The 14,887-nt window shown below is 44.0% G+C and overlaps 1 protein-coding gene across 1 annotated transcript in view; it reads right to left on the bottom strand.

Moving 5' to 3' along the window:
• Nucleotides 1-11,250, bottom strand: part of GTF2A1 (general transcription factor IIA subunit 1) — a 43,099-nt gene extending 31,849 nt beyond the window's left edge. The window contains exons 1-2 of the mRNA XM_075530546.1: nt 10,783-11,250; nt 8,858-8,959 (exon numbers count right to left, since the gene is read on the bottom strand). Of these exons, the coding sequence (XP_075386661.1) occupies nt 8,858-8,959; nt 10,783-10,812 (132 nt within the window). The 5' untranslated portion in view covers nt 10,813-11,250. The remainder of the gene's footprint in view (nt 1-8,857; nt 8,960-10,782) is intronic.
• Nucleotides 11,251-14,887: the final 3,637 nt, after the last annotated feature.

Below are 14,887 nucleotides of genomic sequence, written 5' to 3'. Positions count from 1 at the left end.
AATATAAAAATATTATGATATAAGCAAGCTAATCAAATACTAGAAAACTTATTGTTGAATGTTTAGTATATCTCTCTTCAATTTCACTTTTAATACAATTAAAATTTTATTTACCAAAAGTACTCTGCTTTGTCAGTTTATATTAAGCAATGTGTTTTTTAGTGACAGTAATCACAGTAATACTTTTGAAAATAACCAAGAATGTTTTCTATTTTACTTGAAGAGCTCTTTCTCCTCCTGATTTTTATAGCACTGCCCCTCTCCTAAACACAGTAGTTATTTAATCTAGTAAGGCAACCCAGGTCCCTGAAATTACATATGGCAAAATTTTATCATCTATTCAAAAATGATTCAGATGTATTTTATATCATGTTCGAATAATTATAGCTAACATTTATTGAGCTCTTACAGTGCTACTTTCTAAGAACTTTAGATGTGGACTTATTTTCATGCAAACAAAAAGAATCATATTTTCATATCATAAGCCAAAAAATGTTATTACCATATTTTACAGAACAGAAAACTCAGGCATGGAGAAGCTAGGTAATTTATCCACAATTACCATTAGTGGTGAAAAAACTGCGATACAACTCGAGCAGTCTTGACTCCAATGTCCCAGCCATGGCCATGACCCTGAGCATGAATATCACTTTAAATTTTGTACCCTAGGGTCTCGCTGAGGAGCCCCGGTGGCACAGTGGGCTATGCACTGGCCTGCTAACCACAAGGCCAGCAGTTAGAAACCACCAGCCACTCAGCAGGAGAAAGATGAGGGGGAGTTACTTACAGTCTAGGAAACCCACAAGGGCAGTTCTGTTTTGCCCTGTCAGGTTGCTAATGACTCAGACTGACTCAATGGTAATGAGCAGTTTTTCGTTTGGGGGAGGGTAGGGGGTCTTGCTTGTTTCATCTGACTCCCAGTCCTAGTTCAAACTCCTAATCTCTAAACTGTACTGTTTCTTTAAGGGTATGAATCAGTTCATGGCCTTAGAATCAGTTCAAGTACTTTCATCACCAATTGAAGAACTTGTCTTCATGGAAATATGGAATTAAAAAAAGATAATGGAATTTTTTCACAAACTTTTTGAAGCTCTTGCATATGAGATAGGGAAAGACAAGAAGCCTAAATCCATGTCACTACAACTTACTGACGTGTCAAAATGCATTCCCTGAGTGTACACACTGAGATATGTCATTAGATTATCTCACTGTGCGGCTTCCCGACTATGCTGGGCTAGAAATTCTGAAAGACTCAGCTGCTTTCACAAAACCTTTATCTCCTGGTTAAAAGATACTAGTAATTGCACTTCTATGATGAAATCAAGAGGCCTGGTGGTATAGCGGGTCAAGCAGTGAGCTGCTAACCACAAAGCCAGGCATTTAAACTCACCAGAGTTTCTGCTCCTGTCTAATCTTGGAATGGGGGGGAGGGGGGGAGACAGTTCTAATCCATCCTATAGATGGGCTCTGTGAGTGAGTTTGGGCTTTGGGTGATTAAATGAGAGTTTCTATTTGTGGCTTTTGTCTTGGTTTTTTGGGGGAGGTGGGGGAACAGCTTAAGAAAAGTTTTTTACCCCTAAGATGTGAGAGGAGGTACCTTTCCTTGAGTTTTCTAACCCTAAGGATATGCTACTTTTGTTCTGGCTGAGTGACATTTCCTAGACAAGTTGTCAACAACTTGACTTTTTGTCTGGCCCTGGGCTGTGGCTTGCCCTGTGAATGGTATATCCTGCAGGGGTTGGTCAATCAAGGTATGCAAATGAAATAACTAGAGACTATGCAAAAGCAAGTGACCATAGCCAACTAAAGGAACCATGGTGGCATAGTGGTTACCAGTTGGGCTACTACCCACAAAATCAGCAGTTCAAAATCACAAGCAGCTCCACAGGAGAAAGAAAGGGCTTTCTACTCCCATAAAGAGTTAACAGTCTTGGAAACTCACAGAGGCAGTTCTACCCTGTCCTACAGGGTCACCATAAGTCAACATGGGCTAAATGGAAGTGAATTTTTATTTACAGCTTACTAGACAAATGACATGCCTGAAGATTAATAAGAATGGGTTGATCAGCATGTGCTAGAAGTGGCCTTAACTTGAAATTGACAAGCAATTGTGCACAGTGCAAGAGAGGAATTTTTTTTAACTTCATGAAAAAATTTAATGAGAAGATAGTAATACAATCTTTCCAGGAACTTTCTAAAGCCTCCTCATACATGCAGCCAATCCAAGGCGTTTTAGTCAAAAAGCAGGAAGGAGGTGAGAAGAGAGAGAAGAGCAAGAGGAGGAGAAGTGAGGAAGAGTGTGAGCAAAGACCTTCATAAAAGAGCTATACCACAGGTTAAGGGGGCTCTCTTCAGACAAAGAGAGGTCCAGAAGGGGCCCAGAGGCAGAGGACCCTGTCCTAAAGGGGTTGAGTGAACTGCCTTATGGAGAAGAAGGGAGACTGCTTCCATGCTTCCTGATTCTGAATTATAGCCTGTAGATCCCGATCCTGAGGGTGCACTCGTTACTTCCTTAATAAACCTAATGCACCTAATGCTAAGTAAAGTCTGTGAATTTGTGCAGTGGTTGCAAGGAATTATCAAGGACGGCAGAGGAGAGTGTGCTGTGCGAAGAACAACTGGTATCAGAATTGACTAAAAGAGTTTAAGAATTGAAGTATGTCATGGAAGCCAGCTTTGGATTTATCCTGGTGATTATTCCCAAGTTAAAGATAGGTCCTAACACTAATTCTGACATTGACAGCTCCCTAGAAACAATGTTGGGGGGAAAGGGGTACCCATTAGCAGTGACCTGCATAACCAGCCTGTGGGCAGCACAGAAGCAGAGTTCATGACTCCTCCATCAAAGCCAAGAAGGGCAGTACAATGCCAGAACGGAAGCACTTCCTGGATCTAAACAGAAAAAAACCCTCTGCATTGTCAGAGATGAAGATCAAGTAATTATGCCTTCCGATTCTAAGACCAGCAAGCCAACACTATGATTTTATAGCCTCCTCCTATCCCTCGTTTTTCAACTACTGCAACTCTCAGAGACAGACTATACCATCAGTAGAGAGCCCTGGTGGGCTTAGCATTGAGCTAAACTAAGCTAATGTCGTTCAAACCTATCGGTCATTGTGCGGAAGAAAGATGCAGCTGCCAGTTCCCATAAAATTTTAGAGCAATTCTACTCTGTCCTATTTATGGTGAGTATGAGCCGGTGTATATTCAATGAAAGTGGGTTCAAGCAGCTCACTGCTTGACCTGCTATACCACCAGGCCTCTTGATTTCATCATAGAAGTGCAATTACTAGTATCTTTTAACCAGGAGATAAAGGTATTGTGAAAGCAGCTGAGTCTTTCAGAATTTCTAGCCCAGAAAAAGGATGACATTAGAGAGATAAGCAAACAATGAGTAATTATCAGGGATGATTTAAAAGATCTTAAAATTTAACCAAATGGAGCATATGAGAAAATAATAATGTATAAATTATCAAGGGCTCATGAGGAAGGGGGAGCAGGGAGGGAGGGGGAAAAAAGGAGGACCTGATGCCAGGGGCTTAGGTGGAGAGCAAATGCTTTGAAAATGATGAGGGCAATGATTGTACAGATGTGCTTTACACAATTGCTGTATGTACGGATTGTGATAAGAGTTGTATGAGCCCCTAATAAAACATTAAAAAAAATAAAGTATATGTAATTCAAAAAGAATAGGGGCTGGGTAAAGGGATAGAACGACACAACCAAAGAATGTACAAGACTGCAACTGAGGGACTAAAAATTGGGAAAAACTAAGAGGATAAAATGAGCACCTAGTTTATGTTTAAATGGCGATTTCTGTAAGGAAAGAACAGGAAGAAGGAAACAAAGGCAATATATAAAGAGGTAATAGCTAAAAATTGTTTAGAACCAGTAAAATGCAGGCATACTCATTTAAAAAGCACAAATATACTCCCAAAGCAAGATGAAAACACAGTAATTTAATTATGCCTAGATATATCATAGTGAAATTGCAGAACACCAAAGAAAAGATCTAATAAATCATAATTCTCAGGGGCCTTTATCAAAGGAAGCCAGAAATGGCAGAATGTCTTATAAGTATTCGATAAAATAACTGTTGAGCCCCAAACTGGGTACCCAGGAAAACTTTGAGGCATGAGCATAAATTAAGACATGTTCAGTAAACTCAGATAAACTTGAACTGAGAGAGTCCATCAAGAGATTTTCACTTAAGGCAGTTCTAAAAAAATGAACTTCAGACAGAAACCCATCCATGACAAGGCAGTCTGAGATGCCAAAAAAGAATAGCAGAAATGCTCCATTGTATTTCCTATCCCTTACAACTGGCTGAAGGAGCCCTGGTGGAATAGTGGTGACTCACTGAGTTACAATCTGCATGGTCGGCAGTTTGAAACCACCAGCAGCTCCACAGGAGAAAGACTGGGCTTTCTACTCCCATAAACAGCTACAGGCTCAGAAACCCACCGGTTTGTGAAGGAGGGGGTTAATGAGGAGCTGATACCAAGGGCTCAAGCAGAAAGAAAATGTTTTGAGAATGATGATGGTAACAAATGTACTAATGTGTTTGACACAATGGATGGATATATGGATTGTAATGAGTTGTACGAGCCCCCAATAAAATGATTAAAAACAAGCCCCCAATAAAATGATTAAAAAAAAACAAGCAAAGGGTTAAGAAAAAGGAACAATAGAAACAGGAAACACAAAGCGGTATACTGAGGAGATTGCAATGAGTATGATGAAACAATGTATATAAATTGTTGAAGGTAAAACTAATGGTCTTGGCTCTGTAAACCTTCACTCAGCTTATGATAAAAGTACATATATGGATGTTGTAAAAAGTAATAAAAAAGCAAACAAACAATAAAAAATAAAAAACTGCAGCCAAGAAAATCATATCTTAATACTTCTACTCTGTTCATAACACAAAGTCACCCAGAGAAACAACTTGATGGCAGCTAGGAGCTCACATGATGAAGAGAGGAAAGAAGAAATGAAGATGTAACACAATCTCTATTAACTGGAAGTTGGAAAGGAACTCTACAACAGAATGAGTTATTTTTCCAAGATGTGTTTCATCCTGTCTCAACCATGTACCAATCAAACCCTCTATGTTAAGATGCTCCCAATCATCAACTGTGTCACAACATTCTCTTACAACAATATAAACTATCAGGTGGATTATCTTTCATACTAAAAGTTACCAAATACCTCCAGAGAAGACTCTAAGGTCCAAGTATTTATATTTAACTAGTTTCTATGGTTCTCAACCAAGGGCAGTTTTTGAGACAAATGGCAATGTCCACAACACTCTGGCTTGTCACAGTGCAGGATGCCCCTCATACCTAATGAAAGGAGAGGACAGGGATGCTGCTAACATCCTCCTGTGACATCCCCATCAACAAGAATTACCTGGTCCACATGTCAATAGTGCTACGAGGGGAAAAAAAAACTGGTGTAGAGACAGGCTGACTAAATGTCAGGTTTGCCTCCAGTTGAGGACAATCCTCTCATCTTGTCGGTTTTATTACCATACTGTTTGTTAGTTATATTCAACTTAAGTATCTCTGACAGTACAGAAATCAGGATGATTTTTATCATTCACTTGGAAAAGAATTCCTAAACTATCAGTCCCCTCATTCTCACTCTCACACATCAATACAAAAACACACTTCACCGTCAAATATACATGTTTCTTGGAAAACAGGACTTTTATTATGTATTTTCTAAGTCTCATAGAGCAGCGATTCTCCAATCTGTGGGTTGCAACCCCTTAGGGGGCCCGCCCCGAACGACCCTTTCATAGGGGTCGCCCGATTCATAACAGTAGCAAATGACAGTTATGAAGTAACACTGAAAATGATTTGATGGTTGGGGGTCAGCACCACACGAGGAACTGTATGAAAGGGTCCCAGCATGAGGAAGGGTGAGAACCACTGCCCTAGAAGAACCCCGGTGGTGTAGTGGGTTATGAATTGGGCTGGTAACCGCAAGCTCAGCAGTTCAAACACCATTCTGCAGAAGGAAAAATGAGATTTTCTACGCCTGTAAAGATTTAGTTTTAGAAACCCGCAGGGGAAGTTCTACTGTTTTATAGGGTTAATATGAGTTAGAATCAACTCACTGGCAGTGGGCTTGTTGTTTGTTTGGAGGTTTCTAGGTTCCATAGTTCACACATTAAAACAGACTGCAGGTCCAAGAATAACTTATAGCCTGAAATTTATTTTTTCCTTTCATACATTAGCTATATTTAACCCTCAAATTACATTGATTCCTTCATCATATACTCTTAATTCACCTTTTATTCTTCACAACCTCACCTTTTGATAAAAGCTTGTAAATGTTTTTCTTTAAAAAAAAAAGAATGAAGGGGAGGGAGAACAAATAATAGCCCTTTATCAACTATAAAATGCAAAATTAATGTCTGTTTTTATTAGTAAGAATGTCTAAACCTTTATGGTGCAATATAATATGATAATTTAGTGGAAGTGAAAATTTAAATTCAGGTCCTTAGTTCTACCAGTCATATTTCAAGTGCTTATTCAATAGCCTAGTGGCAGCCACACTAAACAGCACAGTCATAGATCACTCCAATCATCACAGGAAGTTCTATCACAGTGCTAGCTGCCCAAATGTTAAAATTAGGGCAGCACATTGTGGAGATTTCAATTAAGGCCTGAAGAAATGTACTTTTGAGAAATAGATTAACAGACTCATTTAGTCTAACAGTCTTATTTTTAACTCTAATTATTGGCCAGGATAAATTACGTCCCATTTTAAAAATCCAAAAATATTAAGTACTTTGCTCAGTTAAGAGTCTGGAAACACACTTACATATATACATACATAAATAAATAAAAACAAAAAGAGTCTGGAAACATTTTGTTTTAACAGTCCTGCTAAGTATTTACTGAGTATCAACCACATGTGTCAGGCAGGCATTGTGGTAAACACTGGGAATTCAAAGTTGAGGGAGGGTTCAAAGGTTTTGTCTTTAAAATTATCCACTAACTAAAAACAACTGCATGCTTGGTAAAATATTTATGTATGTGTGTATATGTATATGTCTGTATATATATCTATATTAAACAGCTCAATGGAAAAAAGCACAAGTGGAGCTATTTGGTCTCTTTAGAGACCAATACCTTGATTCTACTAGGGTGGTTTCTCCACCTTCCTAAGGCCGTGATCCTCATGTTGTGGTGACCCCCCAACCAACCATAAAATTATTTTCATTGCTACTTATTAACTGTAATTTTGCTACTGTTATGAATGGGCGACCCCTGTGAAAGGGTCATTCGACCCCCAAAGGGGTGGCAACCCACTGTACTAGGGCAAGAAGGAAAAACCAATCTCCTATATTTTCATTATGAAAAGCAAGTACAAATAGTGAACCGTCTGAGTTAAACTACTTAAATTCTTTGGGCCTAATTTCCTACACCTAAAAATGTACTTCCTATCAAGATCACAAAGCTACAGAATACAAGGACAATCATTAAAGCATCAGAGAATTGCAAAATGTTCACTCTGCATTACATATCAAAATTAGCTTATTCTTTTGTTACTCATACCCCTGGGGTAGAGTTTAAGTTACTTCTGCCCCTGCAACTCTGTATCACAGGCGACATTCTCTCACTGGAATATTTAGACTTTCAATGCTGAAATCTATTTATTGCTCCTTCTTTCACAAGGGCAGATTTGTACTGAAAACACTAGAAACGTTGCTCACCGATGTCTAAACATTCTTTTTTTTGTCTAAACATTCTAAGAACATGTTTTATCACTACAATAATTGGTGAGATTTGTTTACTTAATAACAAGTTACAAATACACTCCATATCGTGGCTGTGTGGATAATGAAGACCATAACAAAGATCCTTTAGCATTCATTAATCTGTGAGTATTTACAAAGCAGCAAACCACAAATTTTGTTCGCAGGATCCTTACTTAACTTTTTTCTTTTAGTAAGAAATGGCTTAAAAGAATACAGCATTTAATGCATACAGATGAGTCATGAGTTTAGCTAGCCATTTTAATTTTTCCCCCGTTTAGCCATTTTAATTATTTTCTCCAAAAACACAATTTTAATGGAAAAAATGATGAACAGATTTTGGTTATTCAGACTTGGCATTTGGCTGACCTCCTGAAAGGGACTCAAGGGAATTTCCAGGAGTACAAGGACTACATTTGAGAGCCAGTGTTCTAAGCAACTGGGCCACAGTCAACTTCACTTCAAGAGTCATTGTATCAGAAAATCACAAATACGATAATATGTATTTATTGTGCCTTAGATCCAAGGAAATCCAATAGACAGATGTCAGCTCCCCAAAAATAAAATGAGAAAAATCTAACATTTGGTCACATGAAGCATCTGACTCAGAACCCAAAATTCTTCTATAGTGCAATTTACTCAATCCCCATACATGGCAACAGTTTATATATATAGGTAACAATAAAAGTATTTTTTTAATTTTCAAGCTGCTAATAGTATGTCTAGTAATTCAACAATAAAATGTATAGTGTTAATCACTAATAATCGCTCATTTATTGCCAAATATTATGCCAAGCATTTTATATGGTTATGGCATTTAATCCTCAAAACAAGCCTCTGGGATAAGCTAATTATTACCCTAGAGAAAAGTAAAGCATGGAAAAGCTTTCCCAAAGTCAGAAGAAGAGTATTTGGTAGAGTTGGGTGGAATTTGAAATCCAAGCGTTAGAAACCAAATCCCCCTTTCACTAAACTTGCATTGTCTCCCGAAACAAAAGCAAACATTCATGTTATTGAAGAATTGTGGATGAACATTTAGATCAAGAAAATATTTTGAAAACTGTATGACAAAAGGGACAAACTCACAGTTTTTAATTCCATCAAAACTTGTTCATCTACTCCATCATCCAGAAATATGTCTCTCACATCATTAATAACATCTTCAATCACAGATCTGTATAGTTTAGGCTTTGAAAGAAAAACGAGACTGTTGAAAAAAATTTCATATACACTAAAATGCATAGCACGTTTTCACGAATGCAAATTATGTTGTCATTTTTTTTTGCCAATTATGGAAGGCGTATTTTAGAAATTATAATACAGATAAATGTACGGTGAGCGTTAAAATCCTACAGCAAAGTGTTAGCCACTCATCAAAAACCGAGCCTGGGGAATAATCGGGCAAATCCCCAATTCCTTTGAAACCCTTGCTGTTTTCCTTTGTCTACCGGCCAAATATACAAACAATAAAAAAACCAAACACAATGAAAATATTGGGGGGTGTATTTCTAATGCTTCGTGAAAGACTACTCGATCCACCAAATACCCCTACCCAAATCAAGTCCTCGGTCGCTGGCACTTCATGCAAAAAGCAGCACTCTTATATTCTCAGCCAAACATTAATGCACCCACTTGGAATACAACCATCCGAATGAAAATTCTCTTTAAAAGAAAGCGAGCAATATTACTTGTGTCTACAGGTATAGAATAGGCCGACCGAAATCCGGCACATCTCCCCCTGGCAGACAAAGAAAGCCCACTCGAGCGGCTGTATCCAAACGGGCATGTGGGGTTCGGGAGGCAGCCCCCCCCCCCCTCGGTTAGCCGTTCAGGGGCGGCCTCAGGGGCTGGGGGTGGGTGGGGGTGGCGGCGGGGGTGGGGGGCACACACGAAGCTCGGCACGCGCCAGCCACTCGCCTCGGGAGCACGCACCTCCCAGCCCCGCTCGCAGCCGCTCTCACTATTTAAAGCCGGATCTGGTGTTTAAATGGAGAGGCGGTGACGTAGGCCTGAAAAGCACCTTCCCATCCTGGCAGAGTCTATATTAGAGAGCGGCAATGGCTCTATATAAACAGGGCAGCCAAAGGGAGGAGGACCACAAGGCTCAGGGGCTGAAAAGCAGGCTAGGCGGCCGCAGCCATGATGGATCGACCTGAGTCGCCAACGGTACGGTGTCGGGCGGCCGCGGGCTGCGCTGCGGCTTTCGGGACCGGGCAGAGACGTGTGTGAGGGTCACAATAAAAAGAAGGCGTCGGGTGGGCCAGTGCTCACATTGCGATGGGGGGCTGGCAAGGTTATGGATGTGACTGCTTTTTGCAAACCTACGTGATCGCAAGGGACCAAAAAGGGGGCACGCGGGGCCCCACAGTCGGCACACTTTAGGGCGAAAGCCGGGGGCACGGTCGGCACTCAGGATCGGTTTCGGTGCGTTTGCTGGTCGCAGAGGCGATGGGGGTTTTGCTTCCCCTTCGCCATTTTCCCGTTTCGGAGGGAAACGAGCTAAAAGTACTTTGCAACCTTCGTCCTTTGGGCGCTAACGTAAAATGGCCCCAGCGAAGGGTCCGAAAACCGCCCGGCCAGGCAGCCGCCGCGGGCCCCCCGAGGGGCCAGCGGCCTCCCACTGCATTAAAGTGGATCGCGGCACGTCGCGGGGTCGCGCCCCATTCCCCAGGCGCGGTTTTGGTGCGGCGGCTGCTCGGGGAGCCCCTTCGCCAAGGGGGGCCGCGGCGGCTCCCCTCCTCCCGCCGGGGGCCGGGACCGGGCCGCGCGCTCGCCCCGGCCAACCGCCTCCGAGCCCGGCCCGCCCGAGCCCCCGTCCCCGCCCGCCGCCGCCGCCGCGCGAGCCCTCGGCGCCCCCCCGCGCCCGGCCCGGGCCGCCCGAGGCGGGAAGCGGGGGCCGCGGCGGCGCGTCGAGGCCGGTGTCGCCGCCGTCCCCGTCCCCGCCCCCGCCCGGACCGGCCGTTGCTGCCGCCGGAACGAAGCCCCCGCCGGCCACCGAACCACGTCCTTACCACGGTGTTTGTGTTTGCCGAGTTCGCCATTTCCACACACAACACAAACAAGAAGGGGGGAGAACCCCAGGAAAAGAAGATTAAAAACAAAACCAAAGAAGAAAAACAAAAAAACTCCACACACCCGGAGGGTGAACCAAGTCACCGGACGATTGGGGGGGGGGCGAAAAAAAAATCTTAAAATTGGATCCTGACGGAGTAGAGGGGAGCGGTGAGAGGGGCAGGAGGAGGGGGGCAACTCCTCCCGGCGCTAAAAACCTCGAGAATCGCCTTTCGGGAAAAAAAAAAAAAAAAAGGCAACGACCCTGCGAGGGTCCAGGGGGCGTTGCCCACTCCCCACCCCGCGCGAAGGAGGGAAACCACCGGCCACCGCTGCCGCCACCGGCTGCAGCTCCAGCCGTCCGGTCCGCCTGCTTCTCCCCTTTATATAGCGAGCCAACGAGCTGCGCGAGCCTCCGCCGCCGCTCCGCCGAGAGACAGGGCGTAGGGGAGGGAGGGAGGGGCGGAAAAGGCGGGGGCAGCGGTGGGCGGGGCCGAGCGCGAGACACCGCGAGAGCCGCGTGCGCACGCGCGCCGGGGGCTGAGGCCGTCGTCACGGGCCGTGGAGGGCGCTGGGCGGGCGGAGCCCGGGGGCTGGAGTAGTGTAGTCGGGCCGCCGCTTCCCCAAGTATCGCGTGATCACGTGGTTGGCACTCGGACGGAAGTCCGCGGCAGCGCGCTCGAGCCGAGCGATGTGGGGCGGCGCGAGTGCCGGCCACCTCGGCGTCCGGAGCCTGCTGCTTCCGCCTCGCCCGGAGTTTTCGCGCCGTCCCGCGCTGCAAGACCTACGGGGCGGGGAGGGGGCGACTGCCTCGGGAGGAATAGCCGCGGGGGTGGACCGATCACGTGGGTCCTCCCGGCCTGTGGTGCGCACGGTTTCGGGGTAGAATGTCAAGTGCGGAGTCATCTCTCCGTGCGAGGACCCAGATCTGACTGTAAGCCCTGCGGCGCTACGACTTGTCACCGAGGGCGGACCTTCCCTGCTTTTGTAAAAAGGGTTGAAGGCCGATTTGGATGTCGATCTTCACGTCCCCGTAGCAGAAACCAGCCAAGGCGTATGACACACACACACACACACCCCGGTACGATTGCGAAGTTCCCCAAACCTTTGGCCCCTACTAGTTCTCGTACTTTAAATAACTTCTCACGACCGTGGACGTGCTAAAAACAAAAACACCACCATTGTATTCCGAAAACATGATCGCCTCTTCTGGTTTTTAATAACATGCAAATGTAACCACAAACCCAACACATAGTGACCGATCACATCACTCTGAGAAAGGGGTCTGGAAGTGCCTGTGCTGGGTGGGCAGTTGCAAATTCTGCTTTGTATCAAAAGTTCACATGCAACAGAAAATGTTGTGTTTAGAGGGCACTCTACGCGGTGCGGCTTCCTTGTCTCTAGGAATTGAGAGGCATGGCATGAAATGAGGGACTTTGCCCCCAAAAGGCAAATCAAAACAAAATGCCAAAATTGTACACTGCTATAAGATAAATAACTACCTAAGGCATCCTCCGGGAGGAGGGAGGGAACGCTGCAGTCTCCAGAACCTGGCAGATGGGACCGGAGAAAAGCTCAGTAAGGTTCAGAGATGGATCTGTGAATTGGCACAAAACTTGAGATTGCTCCTGACACCATCTGATGACCATCCACTCGCCTGCAGTCTCTTGCTTCACAGTTGACCACACAACTGCCTGCCTGAATGTAAAGAGACCGTGTGGCCTCCAAACATATGCATACAATCCTCTCTGCACAAGCATCCCTTCACCTTTTGTTCTCTCCAACTCTAAATGAACAAATGTTTTGCCCTTGGTTAACATTGAGAGTACTGTAGACAGGTGATTAGGGCCATCCTCGATATTTGCTCTTCACAGCAGTGGGAGTGGTGAACTCCATGGCTGCTGTGGTGTACTTCCAAAAAAAAAAATCAGCCATTGTGAAACCCTATGGGGTAATCAGCGGCAAGTTTATGGCAACTGGTTTAAAGGGTATTCTAAAGCAGAAGGTACTATTGTGGTAGTGGCTAATCTCTTCTGAAATAAGATCCATTTGAAGTTGAATTTACTCACAGTATAGCCTAATTAACATAAAACCTATTTCCCAGGGCCCTATTTCAAAGGAGATCTGGTGGGCCAGTGTTAAATGCTCCATTTTGTGGCAGTCTTCTTCCATTAAGAATTTAGCCTCTGGAAATGCTATAAAAATCAAACTTCCTGCCCTCCAGTTGAAGCCTACTCATACTGACCCTATAGAACACACTAGAATTACCCCTTGTGAGTCTCCAAGACTTAACACTGTAAAGGGTAGAAAGTCTTGGTTTTTCTCCAGGGTGGGGGAGATGGTGGTTTCAAACTCCTGACCCTTCAGAGCTATGACCTTGTGGATCACTGACCATGTAGATGGCTGACCTTGCAGCACCATCTCACAGCTCTATAGGTAGCCACTCCCTACAGACACGTTCTCTAGAGTCCCTGTGAGTAAGAAAAGATTCCATTAGCTGGCAAGAGATTGGTGTGGGGGGGGGGTTGTTTTTTGGTGTAATTACAAATCGTTTTCCATCATCTGCTACCCTAATGGTTGTTGGTTCCAACCCACCCAGAGTGCTGCAGAATAAAAGCCTCACTGACTTCCATAAAAATGGCAGTTTCATCTTTTCAACCAAACCATGGGTCGTTTAGGAAAACAAGGACATTAGTGAGATCTGAACGCCTAAAAGAATCAACCATTTGAGATCAAAAGGGCAGCATTTCCCCCATGAAGAAAGCACGGAAGCGTTAGAAAGAAAAAATAGGAAACCAGGCCAACATGGGATAAGTGATGTTCCCTAACAGGGATCGATGGGCATCAGTGAGAGTGCAAGGTGTGAGCACGATTCAGCCACGTTCATTTTCACTGGCTTTGTTTTAATATAGTCAGTGTTGTTGAGGTCATTTATGTACTTGCCATTTATGCTTTAGTTATTTCATCTTAGACTTGATTTGTTTCCCAAAGGTTCAAACGAGTTTGGAGGGTGACTTACTATTTGAATCTTAATTAAGGTTGGCATGACCTATTCCAGCTTTCTTGGTCATTGTTTAAGATTAGTAAGAGGCAGTCATCTGGAAAGATGTCAAGATAATGAACTGTAGAATTATTCTCGTGTACTCACTGCATTTTGTATCCTCATTATTTTGTGTGGCCTGCCCAGCATTTTGAGGACTATAGCCCACAGGTTATATGTGATTAATAGTTTGAAAAATTCACATGTGTTGCTGGGTCACTGAAATACTTTGAGCATCCACTAAACAGCATTGCTCTGTTCGGTGCTCCATTAGCTAGCTTCCTAAAATAAGGCACTTACTCTCTTTCTCTTTCCCCCTCGGTGCGGGTTGTTAATTAGGCTCCATCGTTCCAGGGTTCTTGTTAAGTGTTGCCGCCTCAGATCCAACTCATAGCAGCCCTGTGCACAAGACAGCAAATGCTCCCCAATTCTTCTCCATCTTCACAATGGCTATTAAGTTCCAGCCCGTTATTGTGGCCCCCGTGTCCATCCATCTCGTCCAGGGTCTTCCTCTCTTTCTCCAAGCATGACGTCCTTTTCCAGGAGCTTGCCTCTCCTAAGAACAGACCCAAAGTAAGGAGATGAAGTCACACGCCAGGCCATGGGCTCAATCAATATGTAGAGTAACCAGATGAACTACAATGTGCATCAACTGGGAGTGGGCAACTGACCTGCTCTGTAAACCTTCACCCAATTCCCAATAACAAGTTAACAATGAAAAAGATCCGTCCAGAAACTCTGTGGAGTAGTTCTGCCCTGTAACACGTGGACTAGCCCGCAGCAAGAATTGGAGACAATGGACTTAGTTTCTCTGGTTTAAGGTCAGGACCTCAATGTGTATTTTTGGAAGACATTCGATTTATAACAGGTACCCATTAACAAACTGGTTACCGTGGAACCCCTGGCCCCTCAGGGCCCAGTAGAATTTTCCTCGAGGGTTTCCAAGACTTTGAGATTCGCAGAAGCAGACTGCCTCATCTTTCGCCAGTGGAGTTGCCAGTATGGTCCATCTACTGAGCTCTCAG

The sequence above is a fragment of the Tenrec ecaudatus genome, chromosome 14 (genome assembly GCF_050624435.1).
Source record: "Tenrec ecaudatus isolate mTenEca1 chromosome 14, mTenEca1.hap1, whole genome shotgun sequence".
Classification (NCBI taxonomy): domain Eukaryota; kingdom Metazoa; phylum Chordata; class Mammalia; order Afrosoricida; family Tenrecidae; genus Tenrec; species Tenrec ecaudatus.
Note: the sequence above shows the minus strand (reverse complement) of the source record. Positions and strands in the feature narration are given on the sequence as shown.